General features: G+C 38.3%; 3 protein-coding genes across 3 annotated transcripts; 2 read left to right on the plus strand and 1 right to left on the minus strand.

Moving 5' to 3' along the window:
* Window positions 1-5,074: 5,074 nt before the first annotated feature.
* GCK72_021847 (uncharacterized protein) lies at window positions 5,075-8,416 on the plus strand (the record flags this gene model as incomplete). The annotated part of the gene is made up of 3 exons (XM_003105260.2): window positions 5,075-5,144; window positions 5,527-5,639; window positions 8,114-8,416. 3 exons carry the CDS (start codon window positions 5,075-5,077, stop codon window positions 8,414-8,416), a joined length of 486 nt encoding a protein of 161 aa, XP_003105308.1.
* Window positions 8,417-11,019: 2,603 nt separating this feature from the next.
* Window positions 11,020-15,729, minus strand: GCK72_021848 (uncharacterized protein; the record flags this gene model as incomplete). The annotated part of the gene is made up of 8 exons (XM_053734533.1): window positions 11,020-11,175; window positions 12,624-13,078; window positions 13,621-13,705; window positions 14,341-14,458; window positions 14,509-14,636; window positions 15,119-15,245; window positions 15,362-15,545; window positions 15,597-15,729. 8 exons carry the CDS (start codon window positions 15,727-15,729, stop codon window positions 11,020-11,022), a joined length of 1,386 nt encoding a protein of 461 aa, XP_053583446.1.
* Window positions 15,730-19,395: 3,666 nt separating this feature from the next.
* Window positions 19,396-24,215, plus strand: GCK72_021849 (uncharacterized protein; the record flags this gene model as incomplete). The annotated part of the gene is made up of 9 exons (XM_053734534.1): window positions 19,396-19,629; window positions 20,069-20,155; window positions 20,829-20,960; window positions 21,009-21,130; window positions 21,214-21,337; window positions 22,745-22,946; window positions 22,991-23,112; window positions 23,637-23,816; window positions 23,985-24,215. 9 exons carry the CDS (start codon window positions 19,396-19,398, stop codon window positions 24,213-24,215), a joined length of 1,434 nt encoding a protein of 477 aa, XP_053583447.1.
* Between the last annotated feature and the right edge of the window lie 1,968 nt (window positions 24,216-26,183).

Consider the following 26,183-nt stretch of genomic DNA (forward strand, 5'->3'; position numbering starts at 1 on the left):
GACAGGTTCCTTGAGATTCTCGTTTTTTCGGTCTCTTGGGGCTATGTCTTCTTATGTAATCAATTGATATTATGCAGAAGGAGATTCTGTTGTTCTTATCCAATTTCTATCTGTTGCCATCTCTCGGGATATCTTGATGATTTCTGAGATGTTATAGGCATTGTTAGAGGATATTCTTGCTTAATATCACTTTTTCAATGTTTTCGTCAAGATTTTGCAAAGTTTACGCAGTTTTTAGTACAAATGTAACCTCACAAGGGGAGTCTTTGGAGACACCACTTTCAAACGACCTGTAAATTTGGTTATAGGTATTTTCGACTACGGGGAGTCCATTTCTGCAGTCAAAACCTGCTAAATGTCTCTGCGAGCCGAGTTATGAGTTCTCAAGTCTTTTCATATAATCAAGCTGTTTCACATGGAATTCCAAATCTTCCTCGTATACGCGCGATCCCTTTTGTGTTCCCCAGCGGTTTACCTGTGCTCATACGTTGCAAATATGAGAAAATCTTGTGTATACTACTTGCCTATTTGGAATTCCATTTGAAAAAGCTTTATCATATGAAAGTTTGAGAGCTCATAACTCGGCTCGCAGAGACATTTAGCAAGTCTTGACTGCAAAAATGGACTCCCCCTGGTCGAAAATACTTATGACCCAATTTATAGGTTTTTTTGAAAGTGGCGTCTCCAAAGAGTTCCCTTGTCAGAGACTCCGAAAATTCATTTCCAGATCTTTAATTTGTCATTCCACGTATTTTGCTCAACTCTGGGAGAGACCTTATATTTTTTTGTGACATGACCTCCTTTTAGGGATCATACCACAAAAATCTTTTCCTAGGGGTATTTTTGTAGAAAGAATCCAATTCAGTTATCAGTTCTGCACAGAAATCTTCCGTTGAGGCAATAGACTCAATTACACGTGTTACTCAGCTATTGTAAAACCCGAGAATAACTTTTAAAACGCCAAGGCACATCTACTCCTACGATGACTCTGACGGAGTACGGTAATATGATATTTGGTGTTTTTAACTGCAATATCAGACAAATAACATAAAAATATGGAGTACAAACAATAAATGCTAAATAGTTAGACTACAAAGCGATGCAAATGGTTTTACCAATTATTACTCCCCTTGTTGAGTGTTTCAACCAATTTCCTAAAATTTAGTTGTTAAAATCCTTAACATAAACCTGATGATTACATCACTCATTGTGTGTTTTTTTTGCAAAAAAAGGATAATCGTGTCCCCCACTGATATCTTATATCATCAGGGCAGTTTCTTTATCCAATTTTTATCGCATTAGTGTCGGTGTCTGTTTCCGAATTGCGTCGTGTCGACGGTATGTGTTGCCATTGTTTTATTTCCTTCCACTTCTTCTTCTTCTCATGTTGCATCTTCCCAAAAAAAAATAGTTTGGGGGCTTGTAACTCAAAATTGTTAATAGTTTCTGAATAGAATTTTGTTATGAATGGAAAGCTAAAGTTCTAAACTTTCCAAATACATAATTAGTTTTTAGTAGGTCAAAAACACATGGAGTTAGAGGGTGTTGAAGTTTGCGTACATCAATGGGATGTAGCTCCGCAAGTTTTAAGTCTATCAGAAATTTAAAACCAGATTCTGAATTCTCATGATATCAGCTATCTAAATGTGTAAATTTCATTATATTATAGTAAACTTAGTTTTTAATTGATTTTCATTGAGATATATCGTTGGTCACCTCATCCCTCTAACTTTGGAACCGTGTATCTCTGCAGGTTTTCTACCAAGCGGAAAACTAATTAAATATTCAGAAAGCTTATAATTTCAGCTTTTTAATCATATCAATTTCAAACCAGATTTTTAATTTCCAGACGGAAATTTTTGACTTTTTTATTTACGCTTCATCCCTTGAAGGTACCCACTCTATTTCGGGGTAGGTGAATAACCCAGGGATTGCCCTTCTAATACAGTTTTTTTGTGTTTTATTGATCAAAGGTGATCAAAACACACCCAGATCACACTTTCTTCAGTTTTCTGACCAGAAAATCCTTTTTTTCGGAAAAGTGCAATACGAGATATCTCACGTACTGATTTGTACTGAGCGCTTGGCGCCGGGGTGTCTAGTTTTCAGAAATTCCGAGATTCAAGGATTAAACATCTTAGAAAAAAAAGAGAAATTTCACATTTAAGTGCTAAGCTTAGAACTGGTTAGAACCGACCGTCTTGACCTACTTAAGCCGCATGGCCTACTTAGTACTTACTACTGATCCAGAATACTTTTTCGGCTATGACAGGAGCGCGCCGTTAAGTCTGGGTATAGTTTTAATCCAATTTATTTAAACAATCATTTAGATAAAGTCCTGGTCTACATTTTTTTAGTTGACTGTTTTTTGATAGCTCCGCCCACTTTTGAGATAAATGTATTAGAAGATAGGTAACCCGAACGGGGGGAAAATTGCGTCTAGACTACCTTTTAAAGCATTGTTATGCTTCTGGCATTTGTCAAAACTCAAATTGTTTTACATCAGTGTGTAGACCACATCCAAGGCTATATTTTCGTAATTGACATCTTATTGATAGCGCCGCCCACTTTATAGATATGCGCCTTTAAAGACAGGTAGCTAGAAGCCAAGATGCGCCGGAGGGTATGGCCGTTCTTAGAAACGGTGTCATGAATTTCGCTTGGATAAAAACTCAATTATTTTTATATGAGCATTAACATCTATTCAAGGGCTATATTTTAGCAGTTGACAACTTTATTATTGCTCCGCCCACTCTTGAGATATAAACATTCTAAGTCAGGTAGCCTTAAGAGGATCACCAGCTAACGTTTTTGCGTTGTTGTTTTGCATCCAAAATTTGTCAATCTGTAATTTTTTAAAATATCACTGTGTAGATCACATTAAGGGCTATATATTTATTGATGACCGTTTTTATCTAGCTCCGCCCATTTTTGAGATTTGCGCCTTTGAAGTAAGGCACCCCCATAACTCTTCCAGTCCTCATAACTCTCCAGACTCCCCTCCAATTCAAAAACTATCAACTACGAAAATGTAGCCCTGCTTTTGATCTACACATTCATATACCTTAATTCTGAATTCCTTTAACACCCTCATCAAATTTTCAACATCCCCTCCTTCTTTCTCCTCACATGGCCTCCGTTGGCCTTCACATGAAGAGATTTTCGATGCATATCTCTTAGATACATATATATGCTATATATCGATGACATGACATGAAAAAACCGGTCTGTTTTCTTTTCTTTTTCCAAAAAATTTCTTCTCATTTCGCCTCGTTTTCGCCTCCCCACTCGGCTACTTCCGTGGTGATCCACTTGAAATGTTGAAATTTTTATGTCACTTTTTGATAGTTATTTATGGTTTTGATATTTTGAAGCGTTGCCACAAATCCTGTTGTAATGAAATTCGCTAAATTTTTTATATGACTGTGTAGATCTCAAATCGGGCTACATTTTTGTAGTTGAAAGTTTTTTGATAGCTATTCACGCTTTCGAGATACGGGCGGCCAAAAATAAGCGGCGATGAGGGAGAGACGCAGAGAAACGAGAGCGCTCTCGTTTCTCTGCGTCTCTCCTTCACCCGATTCTTCACAGGTTCTTCCTAACTTTGACCACCCGTATCTCAAAGGCGTGAATAGCTATCAAAAAATTTCCAACTACAAAAATGTAGCCCCGGTTTTGATCTACACAATGCATGTATTTTGAAAAAGTTTGAAATTTACAGAAGACCACGGCGACTGGTCAAAGTATGGCATCAAAATGTTTCAAAATCCATAAAAATCCATGGAAATCCATACAAAATCTCATAAAATTTAACAAGGACACGCCCATTACACATTTCGAATCGCTCAATTAATCACCTTCCATTCTTCCCCTCTTCTCCTTCTTCTCCCTTTTTGAATCCCCCCTCATGTTTAGCCACCCCATTAATTATTCGCCTATCCGTCGTCTCTTTTTTTTTTTGGTTTTTCTCGTTTTCTGTCCCTCCGACGCCTTCTTATCCCGTTGAATGCGTTGATTTTATCACTTCTTGTTAAGGCGTTGTTAACGAAGAAGTGACGTTTCTTTATAGTTAGTGATAATTTTCTTATGTTATAGTAGTTAGGAACGGTTAAATTTGTATTTAATGTAAGAAATTTTTATACCATTGTGTAGATCAAATTCAGAGCTACATTTTTACAATTTACAGCTTTTTGATAGCTCCGCCCACTTTTGAGATATGCGCCTTGAAAACGGACAGCTCTTCCTTCTCCAACTTGTCCTCAGCGTTCCGTCGCTCTTTAAAGGCGTATATCTCAAAAGTGGGCGGAGCTATCGAAAAACGGTCAACTAGAAAAATGAAGGCCGGGTTCTTATCTATACAATGATATAATTTATTTCTAGATTTAATAGTTTCTGAACAGTCAAAATTTGGTAAATTTTTGGTTTTTTGCGGAAAATTTAAATTTTGATTTTTTGTTGCAGAATTATTGAATTTTGATCATTTTTAAGTGTTTTACACCAATTGATAGTTTTGAATGTGAGAATTTTAAAACTATTTCCGAAATATTTCTAGCACAGAGATACATCACTTCTAGTGGGAACGTCTCATTTTCAGTGCTTTTAAGATTAAAAACGGTGTACCTCTGTCAGGTTTTAGGGCAGTAGAAATCTGAAAATGTATTTAAAAAGCTTGAATTGTGAGCTTTTTAATGGCATATAACACTCTTTGAATATTTTGAATTTTAGCTAAGTTACCAGGCCTCAAACTTGAAAATTCAAATTTTTCTCAAACCTTTTTTTGGAAAGTCAAACTTTGAACCTTTGTATCTCAGTAAGTTATCACGATACCGCAAAATTGTAAACAAATTCTGAAAGCTCATAATTTTAGGTTTTTAATGATATTAAACATATATTAAACCTTTCCTCTTTTAACAAAGGTTCGCTATCTTGAAGTTGAAAACAATCCAAAATTTTTTTTTTCAGAATTGTTTTTTTCAATTTCCAATTCTCAAACCTCTATTTTCTCTTTTATTTTTATGTTTTTTTAAATCAATTTTTTCATCATTTTATCCGTCAACAAATTCCAGATTAAACCATGCGGAATTCTCGATTATACGCCGTTCTGGCGGTCTTCTCAGCTGCCTCCGTCGTTGTTATTGCGCAGAGTGAGTGGTTTCAGCTTGTTTCCACTGGGAAAAAAAAAATAATAATTTACTTAATTTTGTAAGGTTAAAAAGCTGAAGATGTGAGGATTCAGAATCTGTAATCAGATTTTTGGTAGCTCAAAAACTCTGGGTGTTGGTTCACTCTGGGAGTGTTCAAGTTTGAGTACTAAAAAGGGGCGGAGCTTGAACTCTATCTAAAATTTACAATCAGATTCTGAATCCTCATGATTTCAACTATCTGGATTCATAGATTTTGTGATAAAAATCTTGAATTTTAATCGATTTTCGAAGGTTTGAAAAAATTTGATTTTTTTTTTTTGAAAAAAAAACCAATTATCCACCCGACCAATTATCTTATTATAACTACCCCAATTTTCTCCAGGATCTCAACAAGCAGTAATTGCGGATCTGGGTAAACTCATCGTCGACAATTGTCCACCAATGTTGTGTACCGGATTGGATTGTGCAGTCGTCACAGAGAGAAACGGGTGTCAGGTGAGGATATCTCAAAAGTGGGCGGAGCTATCAAAAAGTTGTCAACTGGAAAAATGTAGTTCGTAGTCTGATTAGTGTATATGCCAAGTCTTGGAATAGTGGGGTTACTGGAAAAGTCGTGACGGGATCTCCAAACTTGTCATTTTCCAAAATTTTCAAAAAAATTTTTAAACAACTTTTTACCAAGTCTGATTTTCAGAATTCTCACTGAAATCATATCAACTTCACATTTCTTAAAACTGTCTAGACATCCTCTTTTTAAAAATTTCACATCTCTAGCTAAAAAGAGTGCAGAAAAACGAGAGTTTCTCTGCCGCTCCTCCAATAGATCGTGGTCTTCTATCTTTAAATGCGCATATCTCAAAAGTGGGCGGAGCTATCGAAAAATGGTCAACTAGAAAAATGTAGCCCTCGACTAGATCAACCCAATGGTATAAAAAATTCTAAAGTGTGACTGCGCCAAACCATTTTTTCGCTGTCAGAAGCTACCGAGAGACATGAAAAATCCGAAACTAAGCGAGGCATCTGGAAATCGTTCTAAATTGAGTAAAAGGTCGCAATTGTGTATTTTGGACCATTTCCAGTCTTGATAAAGGCGATGTATGCAAATGTGCTCCATTGAGAGCTCTATTCTCCATAGAGCGCGTTATCCCTACAGTACAGTATACAGCACCGGACAAAAAGCTATCAACTTTTGCCATTTTCAGTTGAAAATGTTAAACTTTGAGAGAGTGTTGCAGTGTTACTGATTGTCCAACAAAATAACTTTTTATAGGATCAAACAGACCAAGAATAGAGCTTCATTTTTGAAGTTGACAACTTTTTTGTACGGACACTCCCTAGAGAGTTATGGTTATTTTAAGAAGACAGCTCAAAAATCGCATTTGGCCGATTTGAAGGAAAAATTACTTTGTCGAGATGTAACTCTTTAGGGAGAGCCCGTGCAAAAAAGTTGTCAACTACAAAAATGAAGCTCTATTCTTGGTCTGTTTGATCCTATAAATTGTACCGCCGTTTCCTTTCGAATTCAAATCCGTTCTTTTTTCCGCCCAAATCTTGATCTCCAATTCAATCACTCTCATTTCCCCTCCCCGTTCCATTAACTGTGTGTTTGTCGGTGCGGTGTTCCACTTTTACTCTTTTGTTTCGTTTTTTCTCTCTTTCAACACACGAATTCAAATCCAAATAGAGAGAGAGGGGGAAACGAAACCAGTTTGCGGTTTGAATCGAGATGACCCGATAAAGAAATTTGAGGAGCGGTCAGGGGTTAGAGGATTTTTCTCCACATTTCCATATTATCGGACAACAGAAGACGTGAGGAATCTGAATCTGTATTCAGCATTTTTCTAGGGCCAATTTTGGCTGAGTTACACGGGGATTCAGCTTGAAAAATGACTATATTTCTGAGCCTAGATCATTTAGACAGTGCAGAGACCCCTTTTTTTTTACAAAATTTACCGCCAAGGCTGAAGACGTGAGGATTCTGTATCTGTGTTGAAAATTTTGTCTAGGATAAATTTGAGCCAAGTTACAAGGGTTTTAATATCAAAATGTCAATGTAACTATGCTTGATGATGGAGTGTCGCTTGGACATCCGGATTTTAGGACTGACAGGCAGACAGACATCCGGAGTTATGGACACACAGACAGATAGATTTATGTCCTGACGGAAAGTCCTAGACAGAATCTGTTAGCCATTAGTCTTGTGGACATCCGGACATTCAGATTTACAGACAGACAATTTCATCGAAAATGGACCAATTTTTTGGAAATTAAAACAAAATTTACATTGAAAATATTTCAATTTTTCATTGAAAATTTGACTTTTTCGCGACAAAAATTCAAAAATTTCCAAAAAAATCGGAAAATTTTGAATTTTGGCGCCAAATACCCGGACCTTGACAAGTATGCTGTCCACCTCCTCCTGAACCTATAAGTCTGGACATCCGGACATCCGGACACACAGACAGACAGACCAATACTCTCCCGGTTTCCTGTTATCTCCATTCTTGGGGAAGCCCGGCTTCAAAAAACCAATTAAAAAGAACCAATTAAAAAATTTGAATTTTTCATCGAAAACCTGATTTTTTCGCAAAAAAATTCGAAAAATCGGAAAAATTTGAAATCTGGAGCCAAATACCTCCTCCTGAACCTGTAAACCTGGACATCCGAATACACAGACAGGCCGCTTCGGATCCACAAGGACATCCGGATATCAGGACTGACAGACAGACAGACAGAATGCTCTGTCTATCCGGAATTTCAGAGTTCACCATATTAGCGCGGCACGCTTCTTACTACCGCGCTCTACCGAAAAACCGAAGAAAATTCTGTGCGAAATGGAGAGATTCAGAGAAAAAATGACATTTCTAAACGAAATTTCGGTAGAGCGCGGTTGTAAGAACTGTGCTGAGCTTATTATAGTTACTGAAAAAAATATTTAAAAATTGAAAAAAAAATATATTAAATTTCAGCTGTGCGCATGTCCCATCGGTTCCCCATCCCGTGGTTGCGACCCAATGCCATTCATCCTCTGGCACGATCTCATCGTCAACGGTTGCCCGAACGTCACCCTGAATAGCCGTGACCCCGCCCAGAAAGTGCACAGATGGTTCCGCCGAGTGAATCGGTTCACCAACACCGACCAGTGCGAACCCTACATTTTCCCCTATTGCCCAGAGTTGGACTTTAATTTGTGGCGGTCGCCTAGAACTAAGCAGGAATGCGAATTGTACTGCTACTCGATCGACGAGCAGCGAAAGCGTGGAATCATCTAAATCTCAAATTGTCCTAGAATTAATAAAATCCCCCTATAAGTTATTTTTGGACTCTCTCAATGTTGTTTTACCTTTTTTCTATTACGAAATAAATTCCAAGATAAAATATATATCATAACCGTCATGGGTGCTGGAATACTGTCACACAGAAAAATGAGGGGGATCGGTGAGTTCTGGTGGGGACTAATTTACAGATAAAACTATACATATGATTCTAATTGTGGTGAATTCACGATGATAGTCATTTAACATCGGGTTATAGTACCTCCCGAAGGGGCAACCCACCGCCTTCAGCGTACATGACTATCATCAGAAAAGATAATTAGAAAACTAGTTTCTTAGAATTAATTCAATTTTGTGAATTCACGATGATAGTCATCTAACATGACCCCACTCACTCTTTTTCGCTTTCTTCCGAACGGCATCTCGCAATCGACCACTCCTCCTCCTTCACGACGGTTGGTTCCTATTGGTCCGCTCCACTTTACGACTGAAAAAGAATACACTAATTTGTAAACTTATTGAGCAAATAGGGATAATGAGTACGAGATAATTAATGGTTTCGGATATATCTCAAAGATGGTGAATAAAAAAGAGAAGATACAGGGTGGCTAATAAGTATACAACGCCATTGGGGGTTGAAAATCCGTTGATAATCGGCGGGAAACCGATTGAATCAGCGAAGAAACGTTATTAATAGTCGGAATATACGTATTAGATTTAGTTTACAACAGGAATTCGAAGTTGAATACTTTGGCTTTGATACAGGCCTTCAGACGTAAAACGCCAAAATTGCCTGTGCGCCGCGTGTCGGGCGTAATCTAGACTGATGATAAGATTTGCACTACTGAGCCCTTTTCCAAGTGTCAAAAGCAGAAATTATTGTTGTCACAAGCTGACAGAAGGTTCTCAAAACTTTTCTAGGCCCATCCCCGCCTTTTTCCTAAAAGTGTCATTGTATGGGCCGGGGTTACATCTGACGCTAGAACTCTGTTGATTTTCATTGAAAGAGATGCCAAAATCAACTTGGGGTCAACCAGAACTTGGTTTTGAATGACGTTCTGTTTCCCTGTACAGCTCAGCAGTATGCTGGTCGTTTTTCATGTCTCAACTAAATTAGACCACGTCACACGGTTCAAAATCAACAAAAATCGCCCTTTCTCTTATTTTGCTGGCTACCGGAACAACGACTTTAGGCCTTCCTCGTCGGCGGATCTGAATCCGATGGATTTCATCATATGAGAATATTTGAAGAGCAAGTTCTCAGGGATCTCCTACAACACGGCCGTTGCTCTTAAGACCGTCCTCCAGAAGATATGGTACGAAGTCGACGTCGACTACCTGCGGCGCACAGGCGATTTTGGCGTCGTTCGTCTGAAGGCCTGTATCAAAGCCAAAGTATCCAACATCGAATTCCTTTTGTATACTAAATCTAATACGTATATTCCAACTATTAATAACGTTTTCTTGTTGATTCAATCGGTTTTTGGTCCAATATCAAAGAAATAGTGGCGTTGTATACTTATTAGCCACCCTGTAGATAAGTCACCATCCAGTACAGAGAAAAAGTGGACGACTGAGCCAAGAAGACAATGTGAGGGGGGCAGTGGGAGGAGTCTAAAAAGAAGGCCGCCATCTGCTGGTCTAATAAGATAGATTTCCCATGGAGATAAGTGAACAGGTGGTTTGTGGTTAGACAATAGGACAGTGTCTATCTGGGTATGGAAAGGAGTGCTCGGTTGCGGGAGTGAAAAAGACAACTGACTGTATTCTACCAGTCTGACCTTATTTGAACGGTGTGGTCTATTCGTCATCATCTATTAGATTTCCCAAGAAGATAAGGGACAGATGGCTGCCAAGTGACTGTCTGCAAAAGAGAAGAACAATGAGAACAGACGTTTTCACACTTATGATTAATGCGCTCTCACCAGTGTTGTTGGGAATTCCGACTTCCGGGCTTTTTTCACTTCCAACTTCCGACTTCCGACTTCCGGATAAGGAATTTTATTTCCGACTTCCGTCATTCCATAACGGTGGAATTTCGGAAAAGTGAATTTCGCAGAAATACATAGAAAAATGGTCTAAAAGGACAGAAAATTGGCTTTTCTTCAGCAAAAAACTAATTTTCCACTGATTTTCGGGCGTTTTTTCACTTCCGACTTCCGGATAAGAAATTTTACTTCCAACTTCCGACTTCCGGAGAAGAACATTTTCACTTCCCAACATCTCTGGCTCTCACCTGTTCCTATGTGCGAAAACTTTCCAGCAAATTCTGGAAATCTGACATCTGTCATAACCGTGTCGTGTCAAGACCCATGAATTTTAAATTTCTAGCGCGTCAAGCCCGTTCAAATGAGTATAATAATGCCTATATTCTGAAAGTCTAAACATTTTCCTTTTAATGCCCAAACCTCTAATTTGTTTTCAAAATATTTTTAAACCGAAAATTCGTATATATTCCAAGATAAAATATATATCATAACCGTCATGGGTGCTGGAATACTGTCACACAGAAAAATGAGGGAGGGACCGGTGAGTTGTGGTGGGGACTAATTTACAGATAAAACTATACATATGATATAATTGAGTAATTAGGTGACTAATTAGGTGACTAATTTGCCTTGAGGCGTCCATTGGATACATGAGATAATGATGAATGCGAAGAAGGGGAATATTGAGGTTATAATGAAGAGATATGTGTAGCCGATGGTTTTCAAGTAGAATTGTGAGATTGCTGCGAGTAGAATGCCGCTTGCTGTCTGAAAATGTATAGATTGATTGGGATTCTAAGGATTCTGAAGATTCTAGGGATTCTGAAGATTCAAAGGATTCTAGGGATTCTGAAGATTCTAGGGATTCTGAAGATTCTAAAGATCCTGAGAATCCTAGAGTGGATTCTGATGACTCTGACGGATTCCTGAAGGTTATAAAGATCTAGGAGAGCACTTAGAGGATTCTGAAGATTCTAAGGAATCTAAAACTCTACCAGTGGATCCCAGAAGATTCTGAACATCCTTGAGTTTTGGTTTGAGATCGAAAAATTTGGAAAAATTTTAGGTTTTTGGGACGAAAAATGAGTAAAACCAGGGGTTTTCAGCTGAAAATGGTCAAAATCCCGATTTTAGGATAGAAATGCGAGTTCTACAGTCAAAGTTTGGAGTTATCACCATCAAAATGAGTGAAAATTAGGGAATTATAGTGAAAAATCCTAATGGATTCCAGGAGATTCCTAAAATTCTCGGGATCCTAGAGACACCTCCTAGAGGGTTACTGTAGACTCTGTTGATCTATTATAGGATCCTGCTTGAAAGAGTATCCTGAAATCCATGGCTCCAGAAGGCTCGGTTCTGAAGATTCTGAGAAGCTTGGTAAGTCCTGTAGAGAACCCACCAAGATTCTCAGAATCCTTAGAATCGAGTCTTCAAGAGAGACGGATCTCATGATAGTCAGGATCCTATAATAGATCTGCAGAGTCTACAGTAACCCTATAGGAGATGTCTCTAGGATCCCCAGAATTCAAGGAATCTCCTGGAATCCACTAATAAGAGTCAAGGTTCCCTAGAATCAACAGAAATCCTCTAAATCTATCCTCATTTTGAAGGTGATAACTCCAAACATTGCCTCTAGAACTCGCATTTCTATCCAAAAATCCGGATTTTGACCATTTTTCGCTAAAAATCCCCCGTTTTTACTCATTTTTCGTCCCAAACATCGATTTTTCCAACGTTTTCGATTTCAAACCAGACCTCAACGATCCTCAGAACCTCCTGGAATCCATTAATATGAGTCTAGATTCACAAGAATCCACAGGATCCTCTAAGTGCTCGGGAGCCTCTCCTAGATCTTTATAACCTTCAGGAATCCGTCAGAGTCATCAGAATCCACTCTAGGATTCTCGGGATTCTCAGGATCTTTAGAATTTCCTGATAGGCCTTCTGAAGCTTCTAAAACCCAGAATCTTCAGAATCCTTCTAAGGATCAAGAACCTCTTCTAGATCGTTAGAATCATTAGAATCTTCTAAAAAGTTTCTAACATCGTGAGAATCTTTTGAATCATCCTCAGGAACAGGATTCTCTGCTAGATCATCAGAATCTTCAGGAAACCATCAGTGTTATCAAAATCTCTTCTGAGCCTCCAGGATTCAAAAATGGGGTTTCTGGGTCTCCAGAATCCTCAGTATCTCCATCTAACTCCAGACTCTCTTACCGTTGACAAAATCAGATATCCATAATTGTTAGCCTTATGCCGATTTCCGAAACACTTGACTGTGGCCGTAATAAACAACGCATGCGTCGCTCCCATACACACAAAAGTGCCCGTCAACCAGAACAGAAACGCCCCTTTTCCCAATTCCCTCGTCATCGGCATTGTCAAAAGAAACACCGAAGCGAGACAAGTCGCCGTCGAAAGAGCAATCTGAAAACTCGTTCGATCCGTCAGATATCCCCAACCGATACGGGCGATTGCATTGGCCACTGAGGCTATTGAGAAGGCCATTGCCATGAACATATCGTCTTCGATGAATGATTCTCCGTATGTTTTGTATAAATTATAAAACATATTCGCATAGAATGAGCAACAGAATAAGGCGGCGAAAAGGCAGTAGAATGTGGGAGATTTCAGCATTTCATTCGGAGACAATTGGATTGTTGTATCCTCGTCTGTAAATTCAATTTTTTGGAATTTTCTCTAAAGCGATTTTGAGGAAAAAACCGGCTAAAATTCATCCAAAAACGTGATTTTTGCTCTGAAAACCGCTCAAAACGCCGTTTCTTCTACTAAAAACGCTAAAAAGTTCTCTAAAACGAGGTTAAAGTGGGCGGAGCCTATCTAGAGGAACGTCCAGATAAAAATTCATTCAAAAACGTTAAAATTCTCTGGAAACTGTTCAAAAACCCGTTTTTCTAGAAAAAAAACGCTAAAAATTCACTAAAATGAGGTAAAAGTGGGCGGTGCCTATTTTTTGAGCGATTTTGGGGAGAAACGGTCAAAATTCTCTGAAACCGCTCAAAAACCCGATTTTTTCACAAAAATGGGCTAAAAATTCACTTTTTGTGCGATTTTTCGGAAAAAAGGTCAAAATTCATCCAAAAACGTGATTTTTCGCTGAAAAAACGGCTGAAATTCTCTGAAAACTGCTCAAAAGCCAGATTTTTTCACTAAAAAGCGCTAAAAGTGGGCGGAGCCTATGTAGTTACAGTACCATTATCAAAAACTGGTCGCTCATAGTCATCGTCCTCCTCATCATCATCCACATCATTCGCTATCGATTCGTTGGATCGAGATTTCTGAAATTTTCAAATTTCAAAAAAAAAATTTCAGATTATATATATAGATGCATGCAGTCAAAGTCACAGCATTAAAACCATGCAAAAATGCTCCGCCCCTTTTTCAGAAAAGAGGCGGAGCCATACAACAAAACACAACACGCGCAAACCGTTGTAGTTGTGGGCGGGGCGTCATCTGAAGAAGGGGGCGTGGCCTCCTGCTGTTCGTCAAGGCGGACACGCGAGTACGATACTCCGGCATACCGGGAGGAGGCGGAGCCAGAGAATATGTATTCGGATAGAGAACCCAAACCAGAGTGACGGATCTGTAGATGATGTCAGAAAAAGGGGCGTGGCCTAGATGTAAGGGGCGTGGCTTAAGATTCCCCAATTAGTTTTGTTGCTTTGTCACTACAATATTAAGTGATATTAATGATTTTAGGCTCCGCCCCTTCTCTGGGATCGGCTCCACCCATTTTGTTTAAAAATTCGATTTTTTACAAAATGTGGGCGGAGCTTGGGAAAATCAAAACTTCCAAATTTTAAGCTTCGCCCCTTTTCTGGTATTTTGCAAAATTCCAAAACTATGGGCGGAGTTTTGAAAGGTTTTTCGTCATATTTGGCGCAAAAAATCGATAAAAGTGGGCGTGGCTTACCCGAAACGGTGGATCACAGACGACAATCAGTGCAATCGCCTGCATACATCCATAAATCAGTGCCAATTTGGTGAATAGTGATGGAACACGATGAAGGAGTTCCGGTTGGACGAAATATCTGCAAAAATTTGAAATTCGCGCGCGATGAAAGTGCGCTCCACGGCTAACCCGTCTTTTGTCGCTGGGAGATTCATCGGATTGACGATCCACGTCTGAATTGGAGCGAAAATCGAAGAGGAGAGACCGAAACCGGCGGCCACAATGCCTGAGACGACACCTATTTTGTCGGGGGCCCACTGCAAAAAATTGATAAGCTGAAAGTGGGCGGAGCCTATTTTTGAGCCAATTTTGGAAGAAAAACACCAAAATCTGCTAAAATTAATCGAAAAAAACGTGATTTTGGGTGAAAAAAACAGCGAAAATTCTCTGAAAACCGCTCAAAAACCCGATTTTTCACTAAAAAGCGCTGAGATGAGGTAAAAGTGGGCGGAGCCTATTTTTGAGCGATTTTGGGGAAAAAAACCACTGAAATCGGTCAAAATTCATCCAAAAACGTGATTTTGGGTGAAAAAACGGCAAAAATTCACTGAAAACCGCTCAAAAACCGTTTTTTTGCTAATAATCTTGCTAATAATCCACTTTAGTGAGGTAAAAGTGGGCGGAGCCTATCTGGAAGAAAAATGGGCTAAAAATCATCAAAAAACGTGATTTTCTCGCTAAAAATCGCTCAAAAACCCATTTTTTATCACCAAAAACCGCTAAAAATCGACTTTCATACATTAATAGCCGTCGAAACCGCTGTAACATATGCAATTCCGGATCCGAGACCAAAAAGAAGACCGTAGACAATGAAGAACATGGCGAATGAGTGTTGAATTGCATATGCTGATAGGGCGACGCTCGATCTGCAAATTTTTAAAATTTTTGGGCGAAAATTATCGACTTTATAGGAAAAAATCCGAATTATTTCGATTTTCCATCAAAAAAAAACTCATTTTTTCCTTTTTCCCACTAAACCCACGTCACTAGAGCACATCCAATGAACGCGGAGACTCGCGGACTAAAAGTGGAAGAAGTTAGGCCACCAATGACCATAGCGAACGGAAAACAACCCTGAAACGTTGGGATCCACATCATATGCTCAATTCTGACACTCGGATCGGTGAAATTACGCATGTAAGAGGCCATATACGGTAGCATGTTGCCTAAAAATTGATTTTTTGTTTCAAAACTGAAAATTCCGGAAATTTTGATACCAAACGTGTGATAAGTGCCAATTGTCAGGTGGATTGAGACGGCGCCGAAGAGAATGACACATATCCGCTTGAAGGGGGATAGTGTGTAGATTGTGTCGGCTATTGGGTCCCTCCGCCGACGACATAACGACATTTTTGCCTGAAAAATGGTGAAAATTCGGTGAAAATTGGCTCAAAATCGGCTCAAAATCGAATCAAAATTAGCAGTGGAGTACGGTAGACAATGGCAAGTACGCAATTGTACGCAAACACCAAATTAGCAGTTTTGATGGTTTTTGAAGATTTTAATCGAAATTTCAGGTTTTTATGATGAGAAATAACAAAAACCACTAAAAATCTGTTCGAAAACTACTTTAAAACTTCTGAAAATAACATTTTAAGCCTAAAATAGCCAAGAGAGTACGGTAGACAATGCCCAAGTACACAATTGTACGCAAACACCGATCTAGACGGGCGGTCTGGGATTGCGCTATTTTTTTCGGTTATTTTTCCGGATTTTCAAATGATTTTTAGCTGAAAAATGAGAAAAATGAATGGAAAATCAGGTTTAACATCAAATTGTGACTGAAAATTCACTGAAAATCAAAAATTTCTGGCAAAAAGTTGATAAAAACAGATTTTTTTAAATAACGAAACAAAAAATCACGCCTCGGTTATTTTTCCGGATTTCCAGATGAAAAAAAGCGATTTTATGTGGATTATTTGCTGAAAAATGTGTTTGTGCCTGAAAATTTACTGAAAATCGAAAAATTTCTGCCAAAAAATGAGTTTTTTGAATAACAATAACAAAACAAAAAATCAGTAGATCACTTTCCTAATTTTAAAAATCACAAAAATCACAAAAACAATCACGTGTTCTTTATCTTCTCTTCTCATCTCGAAAAAATATCTAAAAGACAAAACAAAACCGGAAGATCGAACATGTGTAAACATGTACTAACCTTGACAGGGATTTGTGATGTATTCTATTATATGATGATCTACCTCCCATTCATTTCACCCGCGTAGAAGCCACCACTATAGTACAAGAAACAGAAAAAAAGGGGGAAAGACTGACAGCATAGAGAAGAATATATGAATGAGAATATAATATAACAAGAAAAAAGGAAAGGAAACCGGATGACTTTTGAAGCAAAGGATTGGAGAGGATGATGAAAGTTCGGAAAAAAAACCGAAAAAAACGGTGAAATTTAAGAAGAAAACAATGATAAGAGACAGCTGTGTTGTCTCTTCTCTTAACCCAGAGTGCGTAGATCGTCGAAGTGCCGGTTTTTTTGGCGAATTAGTAGTGAAGTAGTGACTAAATTTGGGAATTGCGGCGTAATTTGGAAGTCAAGGTGAAATTTAAAAACAATGAGTATTTTTTTAGCAGGAAATGGATTAAAAATGTCAAATACATATAAAACTTCCAGCTTTCCAGAGGAAAATCGACTTTTGCAGCTAAAAAATGATACATTTACTAGGGAATGGCTCGCACAATGGTTGGAGATACACAACATGATATATATCGTTAAAAAGCTGACGTTTCCCTGATTCCGAATCTATATTCAGTTTTTGCAATGGCGCTCCCAGTTTTAAGAAATCCGGCTCCAAAGTTTGGATAAATTTTAGTGCTAAAACTCGAGTTTCCAACCCGCGTGTTGCCGCAACACGTAAACCCATTCGGGGAATAGTTAAATCAGCGGTCGAATGGTCGAGGGGGTTACAGGTGTGGTAGTAGGTGGACACTCTATGGTTCGATTCCTTGCCTTTTTCCTTCTTTTTTCTTTTTTGTAATCCTCGTTTTTGGGTCCCATGGTCATCACAATGTGTCAGAATTCGGTTTTTGAAGCTTTTCGAGTCTATATTGACGTTTTAAGAAAAATTATTTTTTCCAAGAAATTCAACTTTTCTGTGTCCATGGCAGGCAGTCAGAATTTTTTTTCGAAAAATTTTCGTTAAAAGTTAGAAAAACAATAGAAAATGCGTTTTGATATTAGATTCCAACATGTTTACGTGGTAGAGATCTTCACTACGACTTTAACTTCGAATCACCACATAAGAAGCAGAGTAGTTGCTTCAAAAAAAGTATATACCAGAGCAACAAGACAAGTAAACTTTGGAAAAAATAATTTTTATGCCTTGCTATAACATTTTCTATTGTTTTTCTAACTTTTAACGAAAATTTTTCGAAAAAAAATTCTGACTGCCTGCCATGGACACAGAAAAGTTGAATTTCTTGGAAAAAATAATTTTTCTTAAAACGTCAATATAGACTCGAAAAGCTTCAAAAACCGAATTCTGACACATTGTGATGACCATGGGACCCAAAAACGAGGATTACAAAAAAGAAAAAAGAAGGAAAAAGGCAAGGAATCGAACCATAGAGTGTCCACCTACTACCACACCTGTAACCCCCTCGACCATTCGACCGCTGATTTAACTATTCCCCGAATGGGTTTACGTGTTGCGGCAACACGCGGGTTGGAAACTCGAGTTTTAGCACTAAAATTTATCCAAACTTTGGAGCCGGATTTCTTAAAACTGGGAGCGCCATTGCAAAAACTGAATATAGATTCGGAATCAGGGAAACGTCAGCTTTCCAACGATATATATCATGTTGTGTATCTCCAACCATTGTGCGAGCCATTCCCTAGTTAGAGTAAAAATCAATTTTCCAAGTTTTCGCTTTCAAAAAAGCAATTAGTTTGAAAATCCGCCGCTACTTGGTGGTTGCGTACAACTGCGTACTTGTTGTTGTCTACCGTACCATCCAGAGGAAATTAATTGGATTTTCAGCATTTTTTGCGAAAAATTGAGTAAAATACGGGGTATAACCAGGAAAATTGAGTTTTTAATTGATTTTTAGCAAAAAATCGTTCAAAAAACGTTGTTTTTTTGCTAAAATATAAATGTTTCAACACATAAAATGGGGTGTCAGCATTTTTTTCAAGCTTTAAAATTTTTGAAGCGTTCAGCACAAATAAAGTTAAATAAAGTTAAAAATCACACAAAACCAACAAAAAACTATAAGAAAACCTATTAAAACCGCCCACAAAAACCCAGTTATCTCACTGAAAATAGGAAAATATGCGAAAAAATTTCATCAATATATTCCAAATGCTAATATGTTGTGAGAGAGAGCCAGAAACGACGAAGCTGGAGCTCAATAAGGAGATAGTGCAGAGAAAGTAGAGGGTCGCCATCTCGCTCCTTTTCTTGGTTTCCTCGGTTGGCCGCACCACCGTCATCATTCTGCATTTTGATAGATTCTCTGTAGATTTTATCTGTCAAAAATAGTAAAACTTGCAAAAAAGTTTTTTAAATCGATTCGCCCGACACGATTTTTATCGCTGCTGATTTCTTTTCGAAGGGCGCTTTTCAGCTTCCTCTCAATTTTTTAGCAGGTACTACGGTAGACAACGACAATGCGCACTGACACCGAACGGCCTTGCGTACTCAGTACAAACCACTCGGTGTTTGCGGACCTCTCGAATCGCCAATCGACCGAAACGTTGTGATCACTAAACTTTGCCGAAAATAAACAATTTTTCCTCTTTTTTTTCAATAAACCCCGCTAAAATCTTGATTTTCGTATTATTTTTTATGGTTTTATGCGGAAAAATGGGGGTTTCGAGGTGAAAAATGGGGTAGACGTTGCGAAATTTTGGAACTTCATTTTTCTAGTTGAAAACGACGGAAATTGGAGTTAGAAACCTCCGGAAATTAAATTCCGCCTCTTTTTCCACATCGGGAACCCATTTTTCCCACCAAAAAGTCATTTTTTTCCCTCCGAAAAACCCATTTTCCCACTTCCAGAATGCTTGGCGAGGAAGTTTTCGCGAATCCGTTGCAACCGGAGACATCAGAAGTCGAAATCTCGTTGAACGATGAGAAAGAAGACGTCGATGAGACGTTCCGTACCGCCCGTACCAATATTACGGGCGACACGTTGCAAAATGAGGGGGCGGAGCCTCCTGTTGTAGAAGACACGTCATCGAGTAGCAACGTGGCAGCAGAAGAGACGTACTCGTCGTTGATCGAGAATCGGAATGTAAGAGTGATTTTAACTGGTTTCTAGGGTGTTTTTAGTCGAAAAACCACAAAAAAACTCATTTTTTCATGCTAAAAACCCGTTTTTTGAGTGAAAAATGGATTTTTTCAGCTCGGATTATGCTATTTTAACCAAAAATTTCCAATTTCCCTCGATTTTATAACGAAAATTTGGGTTTTTAGGGTATTTTTAGGCTAAAAAACCACAAAAAACTCATTTTTTCATGCTAAAAACGGATTTTTCAGATCAAATTAACCTATTTTTAGCCAAAAAACATAATTTCCTACTATCTTATCACTAATTTTGTTGCAATCTCTGCAAAATATCAAAAAATTGACAGGTGTCATCAGAGATAAGAGACGACAGACACACATTTCACATGACCACAAAATTATTGATTTTTTGTGGTTTTTTATTCTGAAAAAATCGAGTTTTTCAGCATCGAACCGAGGAAATCAACATCGATATGGACTCGGCCGACTCGATTTTTGTGGATATCTCGGATGCGTTGAGTGAGAGGGATAAGGTAGGGGTTTTTGCAGTGGAAAACGACTCAAAAATGAGGATTTTGAGTGAAAAATCGTCGAAAAACGTGTTTTTGAGGTCTAAAAATGGTATTTTATATGATTTCTGAGATAGAAATGAATAATTTAAGTGGAAAATCGAGGGAAGATTGTGTTTTTGAGGCCGTTTTCACTGAAAAACCGCAAAAATCACGATTTTCTCTCTATTTCCAGCCCAAACCTCTTGTTTTTCGGTTGGTTTTGAAGTGAAAATTAATGATTTTTCATCATTTTTTCTCGGAAAAACCTCAAAAATCCTGGTTTTCAGCACATTTCCGGTTAGAAACTCCAATTTCTGAGCTAAAATTGAGGATTTTGAGTGGAAAATCGAGGAAAAATCATGTTTTTCAGCTCTGAAAATGATATTTTTCACTGAAAAACCGCAAAAATCTTGATTTTCAGCACATTTTCGGTTAGAAACTCCAATTTCTGAGCTAAAATTGATTATTTCTATGCTAGAAATGTTGATTTTGAGTAGAAAATCGAAGAAAATCGAAGAAAATCGCGTTTTTGAGGTCTGAAAATGAGATTTTTCAATAAAAACCTCAAAAATCTTGATTTTCAGCCCAAACCACCAGTTTTTCGATTGGTTTTTGAGTGAAAAGTGATGATTTCTGAGTAGAAGCATTTTTTCAGGTCAAATACACAGTTCACACTCGAACCCGCCTCCAAGACATGCGTCCAGAGACTGCGGTGGTTCGAGAGCACGAAGAATTCCTGTGGCTCCACGGAACACTCGAAGAGAACGAAGCTTATGCTGGATTCATTGTAAGCGCCAAAGGCACGCCAGCCAGTCGAAAAAACGGCAAATTTCAGATTCCTCCTGCACCTCCAAAACCGAATTTCGACTCGTCTCGTGAGAAATTGCAAAAACTCGGAGAAGGCGAGGCGACGATGACGAAAGAGGAGTTTTTGAAGATGAAACATGATCTGGAACAGTGAGTTTTTGGGATTTTCAGAGATTTTCAGACTGAAAATGCCTGAAAATTTTGAATTTTAGGTCTAAATTTTGGTTTTTCAGAGACTATTTGGCACAATTCAAGAAGACTGTCGCAATGCATGAGGTGTTCTTGCAGAGAGTCGCCGCTCATCCCGTATTCAAGAACGATCAGAATTTCAGAATCTTTTTGCAGTATGAGAATGAGGTATAGAGCAGATTCTGTGGTTCTTCAAGTAGTTTTAGACTATTTTGAATGATTTTGAGCCATTATTTGACGTTTAGAGTCCATCTGGAACGGTTTTCAAGTGCTAAGAGCATTCTGGGAAGATTCCGAGCCAAAAAACACGAACTCAGTCGAAAAATCGCTATTTTTCAGCTAGAAAAGCATCCATTTAGAAAAAATACGAGTTCAGTGTCGATTTACGGGCGTAAATCCACATTCTAACTGGAATTCGGCCATTTTTCACCGTTAGACGCAGACTTGTCAAAAATCGGGCCGGGCCGAGATTTTTCTTGACCGGGCCGGGCCGGGCCGAAATTTCTCTTGGCCCGGTCCGGCCCGGTCGGCCCGGATTCAAAAATGGGTACCCATTTTTACCAATTTTTTTTTTGAAATTTTCGAAAAAAAAGAGTAAAAATGCTTTAATTATCATACATATTCACATTTTGATTTAATTTTAAATGTTTATTCGAAAACTATACTTTTTTCAAAAAAGTTCAAAAAATTTCCAAAAATTTCCAAAAAAAAGTTGAAAAACAAGAAATTTTTTGAAAAAATGTTTCAAAACGGGCCGGGCCGGGCCGAGATTTTTCCTGATTTTGGCCCGGCCCGGCCCGGCCCGTGATAAGTCTGGTTAGACGTGATTTTGTGTAATTTGAAGGGTTCTGAAAATGACTGTGAAAATTCTAGGCTACTTGATTGGATTTAGAGACATTTGGAACATTTTTAGGCTATCTGACAGGCTAAATCTTGAAAAAAAGCTGAAAATCTCCATTTTCAAATTGAAAAACTGACAAAACTTCCAATTTTTAGGCGAAAATTTGAGTTTTCAGGCTCAATTTATAATATCTCTGACCAAACCCCGCATTTTCCATACGATATTATAAATTGAGCTTCAAAACTCTGATTTTCGCCTAAAAAGTAGAAATTTTATCGAGAAATGCTGGTTTTTCAACGGGTTTTGAACTATAAAATTGAGATTTTCAAGCAGGAATTCAGAATTTTTGAGCTTGAAATCCAGATTTCAAGCTATAAAATTGCGGATTCTAATAGAAAACCTGAATTTCTCGACAAAATTTATAATTTTAAGCCGAAAATTAGAGATTTGAAGCGCATTTTCTATTTCCTGAGAGGTTGATGACGTCATCTGGGGAAGATTCTGAATCCCCTTGAGCCATTTACTCTCATTTCAAATGCTCAGATTTTAAGCTGAAATCAATCTTTATGGCTGAAAATACGATTCCAAGGCGGTAAACTCCGATTTTCAACCTGAAAATTCGACTTTTTTCGCTCTAAATCGAATTTTTAGAGCTTAAAAATCTGGATTCCAGTCATCTGGGAAGATTCTGGGCCCCCTTGAGTCATTTCCCCCTTAAAATTCTTAATTTCCAGCTCTCCGTGCGTGGAAAAAACAAGAAGGAGCAAGTCGAATCGTTCTGGAAGCGATTCACTCAATCCGCCGACGAAGTTCTTCTCTCCGGTCAAAAAGATGTCGACGAGTTTTTTGAAAAGGAGAAAAACTATATGGTTGAATACAATATTCATATCAAGGAGGCCGCTGCGAAAGCCGAGAAATTGAATGCGGCGAGGAAGAGTGAGTTGTTGACGTCTTCTGAATCTCAGAATCCAAAATTTCAGACGTCGTCGTGTCGTTCTCGAAGATTGGCGACTGTTTCGAACGGATTGCTCGCGGAGAGCCGAATAAGCAGCTGGCGAGAACGTTTGCTCAGGGAGCCGATGCGATGATGAAGCTGAAAAAGGTTGGCGTGTCTTTGGCGCGTTTTTAGAGAGAGTCTGGCGTGTCGTTGACGCATTTTTGCCTATTTCGATCGTTTTATACTATCTGGCGTGTCGTTGACGCGTTTAAGCTGATTCCGGAATGTCTGGCGTGCCTTTGACGCGTTCCAGCTGATTCTAGGAAATCTGACGTGTCTTTGACGCGTTTAATCTGGTTCTAGAGAGTCTGGTGTGTCTTTGTCGCGTTCCCGCCGATTCTAGAGAGTCTGGAGTGTCTTTGGCGCATTTTCCAAGCATTTCGATCGTTTTGCACTATCTGGCGTGCCTTTGACGCGTTCCAGCTGGTTCTAGAGAGTCTGGAGTGTTTGTGGCGCGTTTTTATGGCTTTTCGAGTGGCTGGTGCGTCGTTGCCGCGTTTTAGCTCATTCTTGAGAGCCTGGTGTGTCATTGACGCGTTTTTCTCTCAAAACCACCTTAAATCCCCCATTTTCAGCTGTCTGGCGCTCCATTAACGTGTTTTTTCCTGCAAAAAGTTCATTTTTTCCAGGTTGAATCTCGTGCATCGAACGACGAAGAGCTGAAATTGAGTGACACTTTGAATTATTTCACTCGTGACACCCAGGCGGCCAAAGACCTTTTGTATCGACGAATGAGATGTCTGGCGAACTACGAGGCGGCGAACAAGAATTTGGAGAGGGCGAGAGCCAAGAATCGAGAGATTCAGAAGGTAAATTGGGCGTTTTTTGAGTCAAAAATGATATTTTTCACCCCCCAAAAGCCACAATTAGTTCAATTTTGATATAATATTCGGTAAATTGGGCGTTTTTGACGGTTTTTATAGCTTACAAGGCTATTTTTCACCCCCAAAAGCCTCATAATTTGATTTTTGTTCCAGGCAGAAGCAGAACAAGCGGAAGCGTGTAAAAAGTTTGAAGAGATCACCGGATTGGCGAAGACGGAGCTGAAAGATCTGAAAGTGAGACGAGTTCAGGCGTTCAAGAAGAATTTGATCGATTTGGCCGAGTTGGAGAAGAAACACACGAAGGTTCGACAGGGAAATATGATTTACGGCTTGAAAATCAAGTTTTTAGAGCTCAAAAACTCAATTTTGAGGGGAAAATCATGAAAATTTCAGTTAGAATCCGCGATTTTCGTCCGGAAATCTCGATTTTCAAGCTCAAAAATGCTGAATTCAGCTTGAAAATCTGAAAATCGACAAAAATCTTGATTTCCTGCTGAAAAATCGAGTTTTTAGAGCTCAAAAACTCGAAACTCATAGAATTTGAGCTAATAATCCGCGATTCTTGTATTCCAAATCTTAATTTCAGAGCTCAAAAACTGTGATTCTCACTGAAAAATGTAGAAAATCTCCAATTTTGAGGTAAAAATCTGAATTTTCGGGCGAAATTTCCTATTTTTGTCAATTTTTCAACGATACAACCACATTTTAAATATGGAAAATCGAGTTCTTAGAGCTGAAAAACTCAATTTCGATAAGAAAATCATGAAATTTTTGTCTTAAAATCTCGTTTTTCAAGCTGGAGATTTGGAATTTCTACTTGAAAATCTCAATTTTTGACACCCAAAGCATTAACCTCATAAATTACTAAAATAATCTGAAACTCTCAATTTTCATCTTAAAAATCTGAAATTTTGAGTTTTGAAGCTCAATTTCGAGTCTAGAAATTCGATTTTCTGTCCAGAAACTCAATTTTTGACCAAAAATCTCATTTTTCCCACAAAATTTTGAATTTTCAGGCGGAAATCTCACTCCTCGAAGATGTGGTGAATCGTCTCAAACATATGCCATAATCTGAAATTTTCAGATATATTTCTTTATGTATTTATTTATTTATTTTCTCACTCCCCTCACCTCACCTCCTGTGTCCTATGCATATTGCCAGTTTTATATATTTATTGATTTATCATTTTTCTCCCTTTTGGTGTCGGTTTTTCTGTGATTTTTATTGATTTTTTCTGATATACAAATAGGCTCCGCCCCCTTTTCTCTTTCCCCTTGACAATTCCTAGTCGCCTCCTCTCGAAAATCAACATAAATCATTCGCCCAAACACATACAGCACATATTTCTCTCGATTGTTTCCCCCCGTCTATTTCCACCTGAATTCACTTATTTTAAGTCGATTATACTGTATGTATACATTGTCAAGCGGTTTCGAATATTTAATATTCCCGCTGAAAATATCTTTGGAAATATATCAACAGCACCCTGTGTGACAGAGAGAGAGAGAGTGTGTGAAAGAGCAGCGTTTAGGGCGGAAAATTTGAGTTTTTGAGCTGAAAATTTGGAATTTTAGCTCGGAAATTCATTTTCTCCGTCTGAAAACTTGGTTTTATGAGCTAAAAACTGACTTTTGCCATAAAAGACCGGAAAATCAGTTTTTATCTTGATTTTTCGTTTCTGAACAGCTGGAAAACTGAGCTGGAAAAATGACATTTTTGGCTTGAAACCGAGATCAAAATTCCGTTTCTGGACTGAAAATTTCAGTTTTTGAGTCGAAAAACTCGGAAAATCCACTACCTGGACTAATAATTGAGTTTCCAGATTTAAAAGCAAGTATAGACTCAGTTTTTGGTACTAAATGAGACTTTATGGACTCAAAATTCAGTTTCTGGACTGGAATTGAGTTTATAGACTCAAAATTCGGTTTCTACGCTCAAAATTCAGTTTCTGGGCTCAAAATCTACTTTTTGGAGTCAAAGTTAATTTTCTGAACTGAAAATTGACTTTCTAGACACAAAATGGAGTTTTTTGGACTCAAAATCAACTTTTTGGACTGGAATTGAGTTTCTACGCTCAAAATTCAGTTTCTGGACTGAAATATTGAGTTTTTGTCTCGAAAAATGACGTTTTTGGCTTTAAAAAGAGATGAAAATCCATTTTTTGGGTTCAAATCCAGAATCTCCAGCACAAAATTCCAATTTTGGATTGAAAATCGACTTTCTAGACTCAAATTTTCCCACTGAAAACCTCATTTTCTCATCCAAAAATGTGAAATTCCAGAGCAAATTTTCAATTAAAAACGCCTCTGGAAATTGGAAAAATTGCGATTTTAATTGAAAAAGCGAGAGGA

The sequence above is a fragment of the Caenorhabditis remanei genome, chromosome V (assembly GCF_010183535.1).
Source record: "Caenorhabditis remanei strain PX506 chromosome V, whole genome shotgun sequence".
Classification (NCBI taxonomy): Eukaryota; Metazoa; Nematoda; class Chromadorea; order Rhabditida; family Rhabditidae; genus Caenorhabditis; species Caenorhabditis remanei.